Raw genomic sequence first — 8,020 nt, 5'->3', positions numbered from 1 at the left:
ATGAACAAGGATGGATGGATCTATGCATATATGGATAGACCATAATGATGAACCAAGATGTTGAGACGGTTTCTATGTCTCAAATTGTACATGATGTACAAGATCAGTGTCATGGTTAACTACAATGTGATTCATATGTTAACACAGGGAATATCCTATGTGTGTAATCTCAGGGCTAGTAATCTTTCCATGTGAATTGATATTCCTCTATGACCCTCCGGGTTCTTTGGAGATGGGGAGACATCTCCTGTCCCTTTTGACCAATCACATCAGATCTTTTCACATCAGATCTTTTTCAAAGCTGATCTGACCAATTTGTGAGAAGAAAAAAAAGATCAGAATTGTCTACCTGTCTAAACGAGGCCTCTGTGCCTCTAATCATTGAGTCCTTCAGCAGGTGCAGAGGGTTGATATGCTATCCACCATAGAATTGAATAGGGTCTTTGCCAGAGCCATATGTTAAGATATGACGTCAATACATTACTCTGCTCTATGCTATCCACCTTCCCTTTGGGGGAACGGTTGCCATGGATACTAACGATGTGATGCTGCCATTTCATAGACGAGCTCGCTGGAGGCAAGGGTGCTTGGAAGTGATTGATGTTACAGATGCCTTGATGTTACTGAGCGGCCTCTGTTGGCTCTGCTGCATGAAGCTTTAGTGGCCATTTTGAGCACATGTTGGTGATGCAGCTGGAAATGGGAACTCAACCTTTATTAGTGAAGTTGAATTGTATTATTATTTTAATATCAAATGGATAATCAAAGTAACCGTTTACCCTTTGGCTACCTTTTATTGATAAAAACCACATATTTCATTTGATATCCTCTATGAAAAATGCACCTCACTGTCTTTCCGTGTGTGTGTGTGTGTGTGTGTGTAGACCCTACAGAAAGTGAGTTATGACCCTTCAAAGTCAACATAATAGCCTGAGTCACAGGAAGATAATGACCAATTGGCTCAAATCACACAGGCACCCAGGCAGTATGTCCTTCGCTCTGCCCCTGAGGCAGAGCTGCCCTCAGAACAAGATTGAATAAGGAAAACTGAGCATTTGATATACGCCGATCACGAACAGTAAGACATTGGGCATTGGATGTTCCTTCCTGTCCCTCACTCTCTCTGAAGGTGTTATAAAGCACATTAGCAGTAAGCCTGACACCTGACCAGATGTCTTGGTGTGAGTAATTTAAGGTGATGGAAGTAAGCCACTGGACCTAGCTCGCTGTAAGGTGACTTACCTTCTCATTTTGTGGAATATGAGAGGTCCACGTGCATGGTGCCTCCAAGAAACTACTGCTATACTTTTAAAAGTTGGCTCAGTCTCAACCCTGGCCTGCCTAGGGAGAGTTTGCGTCCCTCAGGTATTCCATCCAGGTTTTATGAGGGCCAGAATGTAAAGTGAATTGGTGAAATATTATGTTTCCTCGCTGTGGTGGAAAAATGGGGAATGCAAATTAAGAGCCAGGGCGTCACTACTTTTCACGATGATGGATTGGCTTCAGTAGTGAAGGCTTGATAACATGAAAAATTATCAAACTTGGTAATATGCAAATAATTGAAATGGGGGCAAATAGCACACATTGATTTGATAATCATGTTTGAACTCCGTTGTATCAGCAAATGTTCAGTCAATACAACTAAATGGAAGAACCCTTACTCAGCCTTACTATGCAACGTCAAACAGAAACAGTGGCTTCAGAAAGTATTCATACCCCTTGACTTATATCAACAAAATTATGTTACAGCCTGAATTCAAAATGGATTAAAAATATATATATAATTCTCAGACATCTACACATTAAAAATATGTTCTGTGTTCTAGAAAGACCTAGAAAAGCTGCAGCTGGCTCGAAACAAAGCAGAACGCCTTGCCCTTAACTGCACACACATAACTAACATCAACAACATGCATGATAGTCTTTCATCAAATCTAATTTTATAGGTCGCATACACATATTTAGCAGATGTTATTGTGGGTGTAGCGAAATGCTTGTGTTCCTAGCTCCAACAGTGCAGTAATATCTAACAATACACAACAATACACACATCTAAAAAGTAAAAGAAGGGAATTAAGAAATATAGAAATATTAGGATGAGCAATGCTGTAGTCCGGAGTGTTAAATCAGATTGTATTTGTTACATGCGCCGAATACAACAGGTATAACCTTACAGTGAAATGTTTACTTACAAGCCCTTAACCAACAATGCAGGTCAAGAAATAGATTTAAGAAAATATTTTCTAAATAAAATAAAAGTAACACAATAAAATTACATAACAATAACGAGGCTATATACAGGGGTACCGGTACAGAGTCAATGTGCGGGGGTACAGGTTAGTCGAGGTCATTTATACATGAAGGTAGAGGTAAAGGGACTATGCATAGATCATAAACAGAGAGCAGCAGCAGTGTAAAAACAAAGGGTGCGGGGGGGGTCAACGCAAATAGTCTGGGTGGCCATTTGATTAATTGATCAGCAGTCTTATGGCTTAGGGGTAGAAGCTGTTAAGGAGCCTTTTGGTCCTAGAGTTGGTGCTCCGGTACCGCTTGCCGTGCGCTAGCAGAGGGAACAGTCCATGACTTGGGTGACTGGAGTCTTTGACTATTTTTTGGGCTTTCCTCTGACCCCGCCTAGTATATAGGTCCTGGATGGCAGGAAGCTTGGCCCCAGTGTGTGTATATACAGTGCCTTGCGAAAGTATTCGGCCCCCTTGAACTTTTCGACCTTTTGCCACATTTCAGGCTTCAAACATAAAGATATAAAACTGTAATTTTTTGTGAAGAATCAACAACAAGTGGGACACAATCATGAAGTGGAACGAAATTTATTGGATATTTCAAACTTTTTTAACAAATAAAAAACTGAAAAATTGGGCGTGCAAAATTATTCAGCCCCTTTACTTTCAGTGCAGCAAACTCTCTCCAGAAGTTCAGTGAGGATCTCTGAATGATCCAATGTTGACCTAAATGACTAATGATGATAAATAGAATCCACCTGTGTGTAATCAAGTCTCCGTATAAATGCACCTGCATGGAACTATCCAAGCAGAAGATACATATACTTCAAATGTTGATATTTGGTTGCGTTCACAAACAAACTCAACTCAGCATTGATGAATTTGCAAATCCTAAATATATATGAGTGATAAAGTATGGTCACATTTCATTTGCTCGGTTAAACCTACCCTTTGGAATGACTTCGATAGCAACAGTGACTCTATTTCATTTTTAAGTGGAGATTTTAACAGTTATTCTCACAATAGCACATTGGTAATAGTCAGTGATATCATAGTTAGGCAGGGCTTGGATAAAACCCTGGATGGGAGACCAAAGGGTAGCTATAGATCAATCACCCAGTAGGAGGTGCTGCCCAGCCTATAGTTTTTCTTTTTGATTAGTGGATATAACATTAAAGTTCTGAGGATCTGTTTTAAAGGTACAAATTCAACATATTTTCTACAAGGTTTGGCTTGGTTTAAATTTGGTTACCGTGAAGAGATAATACTGTCGTTGAAATTTCATCCTCAAAACAACAGTTGATGACTTTTTCAAATCCAATGTATTTTCCACGTAGATTCCATGTCACAATACGTTGAGAATTAAGTCGAAACAACGTTGATTCAACCAGTTTGTGTCCACTGGGTTGTTAATTGTACTGTTTTTGAGTTGAATACTATGTTCATTTTACAGGTTTTGTTTCTTCGAGTTGGCTGCTATGTTCATTTGAACGTTACTCCATTTTGGCCTTTGGCTGACTTCTGAATTGTTTCTCTCGCTGCATCAGTGTGTTACATCAGACAGCGAAAGGATTTTTCTTTAAATAATTCTTATTGGCTGGTTCGAGCCAAAGAGTGCAGTATTCAACCTCTGGTAGAGCTCTTGCATTCAGAAACCTCCGTCAGATGGGTCTTAACATGTGGAATATGCTTGGTTTCTTGCAACACAAAACATGTTGGAACTCACCTCATTCTGTTCCATTCATTAGTCCCAAGGCTGAGCGTTGCTTTTAAACAGTGATTAAGAGTGAGCTCATACCACAGCTTTGGTGAAACACTCTTGCTAACTTTCCACTACTAGACTTACATGTTCATGTACTTCTTAACTTTTTAAACATTGTTCGGTTTTGTCTCTAGCTGAGAGACTTGAAGACTTTTGAAAAGTACGAGTTATTTTGGCTTTTATGATGGCCTTGGCTCTGTTGGAAGTCTCACTGGGTGAAGCCAGGACTGACTGTGTAGCTTACCCAATTCATCAGCTAACCACCTCTAACAGTGTTTCAGTTCAAGAGGAGAACATTTGCCAGAATGCTGAGTGTCTCTCCTCTATGACTTGTTCTCGATCACAGCGGGGGCGATCATCATGATGGTGGTCTTCAGGGGATAGTAGTGGCCACGCCAGGTCTTCCAGAAGACCCCCTGCTTCCTCTGATGCCTCTGCTTGGGAGGAGGGCTCATGAAGTAGCGGCCGTTCAGGTTGGAACGTCCACAGTTGCTGAACCACCAGCCACCTGGAGAAAGAGAGCAAACATCTGGTTAGATTGGCATTGGTGCTACATTCCCAATTTGAGTTATTGAGAGATAAACCTTAGACTAAAAAATCTTAAATCTTAGAATAAATACATCTTAGATAGAATTCAACCAAATAGTAACTTTGAACTTTGAAAAAGAGGAGACGTACCAGAGAGGTGTTTGGCGCAGTTGGTGTCGCTCTTCTGGTCATTGTCTTGGTCGCGGGTGGAGAAGGGCAGGCCGGAGGCCTCGGTAGCCAGGGCGCTCTCCAGGTTGCCGTTGGAGGTCTCTTGGATGTGGAGGGCGTAGTGGCTCTCCTCCCCGCCCAGACGGATGGGGTACTGGATGGTCTCAGAATCACCCCTCCAGTCGGTGAACTTAACCTTGAGGATGTAGTCTGTGTCTTTAGCCACGGCGCTCATCTTCTCAAGACCAAGCCAGAACTCACCTAGAGAGAGAGAGTGCTCAAAACAAAAACACAACAAGGTTCACAAACTCTTTTGTCAAGACTTCGTACCTCAGACAGTCAGTATCAGTACATGTCATCAAGGTCTGTGTTCTAACAGTGCTTTGGCCTTTCCCCTTCGCTGGCACAAATATCCTATTTATAAATGACTCATTCAACTAGAATAAGAGCCTCTAGTTTCATATCTCCAAAGCCTTGAACTTCAAACTGTTATGTCGGCCAGCAGCCAACATGGAACTTGTTTGTGAGCTATTTACATTTACATTTTTAGTCATTTAGCAGACGCTCTTATCCAGAGCGACTTACAGTAGTGAATGCATACATTTCATACAATTTCATAAATTTTTTTGTTTTTTGTTTTTTCTGTGCTGGCCCCCCGTGGGAATCGAACCCACAACCCTGGTGTTGCAAACACCATGCTCTACCAACTGAGCTACAGGGAAGGCTGTGGTGCAAAACTCCACTTGTTTTCTACTGAGGGAATTCACACTTGTGTGTATGGAAGTGGGAGTTGGGTGGGTCCAAGCAGAAGTAGTCAAATATTACTGTTTTTAAAATATTATTTTGTAGGGACATTATTACATAACATGTTTACCTTTCACTTAATAACTAGGTCAGATGTTCAGGAATCAGAATACATCTGGTATCCCTATCATTGGCTTCTTCATTGTAGCTGGGTAATTATGCAACTATGGGAACTTCTATGTCCTCAGGGTAAATTTTGGGGATTTTCAAAAAATATATATATGTTTTTATTTTTTATATGTTAAGTTCACACTACATTCACCCCATATTTTTTTCAACACCTCTCTATCAAGTATTTTAGCTACCTTTCAGATGCATTTTATAACTCAATTTCACTGTTTTGCCCTTGTCCCTGATTCAGACTTTTGAGCTTCTACTATGTTTTTCTATGAGAAAACATGAATGATCACACATTATGTAATGTTATCTCCTAGAGAAAGAGTCAATCTATATCAATATTTATTGTGAGTATGCCCTTTATATTGTTATTTACACAAAATATACCTGTCCTTTGGTAGTGGTGTCATTTCCACCACTAAGGGCAAATGTTATTGTCAGTCATTTCCAAACAGGCCACAATTTCTTTAATTTGTGGTAGAATTTTGATTTTTTAAATATATTTGATGTATTTAGTGTAAACCATATGCTAGCTGTAATACTGGCCAAAGCATTCTAAGCAGTCTGTCATTTGTCTCCAAAAACAGCAGAAGCGTCATTTCAACCATAGTCATTTCCATCACAAACTTAACTGTGATGGAAATGACAGAACGTGGTGGAAATGACAAGAATCCATTGTTATTACTTTTTACTTTGTTTTTTAAATGTAGGCTTATTTAATCATGTTTTAAATTACTTTAATCTAGGAAATGCTCCAAGGTGTGCACAATTGGAAAACTTAAGTAGTATTTTTCTTTGTTTTTAGAAGATGCCACATAAAACAGCACAGAGGTCACAGACAGAAACAAAATAAAAAATGATCCTATGCGATACCAGGAACTAAAAGACAGGGAGAGATACTGGAAGAAAAAAGAGAAGGGAGAAGTGAAATCTATGAACTTACAAAGTGAGAACAAAGAAACAAGAGATGGCAGTGGAAATGTAACCAACGGAATAAAAGACAGACTTTAAAGACAACAGTGGAGACCTACCTATCAGGCAACACAACACCTCAGTCACCAGATGACCTGCAGCCTGAACATGAGGATATCATACCTGCCACTAACTTACCTGCCCTTATGCACACCCTGATACCCCTTCCTCATCGTCTGCAACAGGAATGAGAAGTCGAATACTTGCTGGAAGGAAAAAGGTTCGAAGTGGTCGCTCAAAAACATAGAGATCTTTGCATGACAAATGTCAAACTTGATAACTTGACGGAAAACTGAGAAATACAAAAAAAGATATGATCAACTGATGAAGAAAATGGAGAGACAAGATTTCCCAAAGACAAAACAGAAAATGAAGGGAACGCCAAAGAACCTAAGAAGGATTTTATTGTTTCAAAATGTCATCATTGCAGAGTTAAAGCAAAAGTATAAAACAATGCGCAGTGCCAAGGACAAACAAGTGGCTTCAAAAATGCTCAGAGGCAACATCCTGAGAAAGTATGGCCTGGTCAAAGCTGCAAACAGAGAATTTGGATTTTCAGCAAAAGCATTGAGGGCAAATGAAAACAGGCCAACTAGTCTTCAATACTCCAGGAAAAAGCAGTGTAACATAATTAGCACAGCCACAGAAGAGAAAATCACTAGATTCTATGAACGTGATGATCGCTGCCTGCACCTGCCCACCCGTCCAGCATCACTACTCTGGACGGTTCTGACTTAGAATATGTGGACAACTACAAATACCTAGGTGTCTGGTTAGACTGTAAACTCTCCTTCCAGACTCACATTAAGCATCTCCAATCCAAAATTAAATCTAGAATTGGCTTCCTATTTCGCAACAAAGCATCCTTCACTCATGCTGCCAAACATACCCTCGTAAAACTGACCATCCTACCGATCCTCGACTTCGGCGATGTCATTTACAAAATAGCCTCCAATACCCTACTCAATAAACTGAATGCAGTCTATCACAGTGCCATCCGTTTTGACACCAAAACCCCATATACTACCCACCACTGCGACCTGTACGCTCTCGTTGGCTGGCCCTCGCTTCATACTCGTCGCCAAACCCACTGGCTCCAGGTCATCTACAAGACCCTGCTAGGTAAAGTCCCCCCTTATCTCCGCTCACTGGTCACCATAGCAGCACCCACCTGTAGCACGCGCTCCAGCAGGTATATCTCTCTGGTCACCCCCAAAGCCAATTCCTCCTTTGGCCGTCTCTCCTTCCAGTTCTCTGCTGCCAATGACTGGAACGAACTACAAAAATCTCTGAAACTGGAAACACTTATCTCCCTCACTAGCTAGCACCAGCTGTCAGAGCAGCTCACAGATCACTGCACCTGTACATAGCCCATCTATAATTTAGCCCATACAACTACCTCTTCCCCTACTGTATTTATTTATTTTGC

The 8,020-nt window shown here is 40.7% G+C and overlaps 1 protein-coding gene across 1 annotated transcript; it reads right to left on the bottom strand.

Annotated features, from left to right (window-relative positions):
• Positions 1–3,001: 3,001 nt before the first annotated feature.
• On the bottom strand, positions 3,002–4,990 carry LOC106598978 (angiopoietin-related protein 4). The gene is made up of 2 exons (XM_014190012.2): positions 4,681–4,990; positions 3,002–4,510 (listed from the first exon to the last, which is right to left on the bottom strand). The coding sequence occupies exons 1-2, from the start codon at positions 4,931–4,933 to the stop codon at positions 4,326–4,328; spliced, it is 438 nt and encodes a 145-aa protein (XP_014045487.2). The 5' UTR covers positions 4,934–4,990; the 3' UTR covers positions 3,002–4,325.
• Positions 4,991–8,020: the final 3,030 nt, after the last annotated feature.

The sequence above is a fragment of the Salmo salar genome, chromosome ssa03 (genome assembly GCF_905237065.1).
Source record: "Salmo salar chromosome ssa03, Ssal_v3.1, whole genome shotgun sequence".
Taxonomy (NCBI): domain Eukaryota; kingdom Metazoa; phylum Chordata; class Actinopteri; order Salmoniformes; family Salmonidae; genus Salmo; species Salmo salar.
Note: the sequence above shows the minus strand (reverse complement) of the source record. Positions and strands in the feature narration are given on the sequence as shown.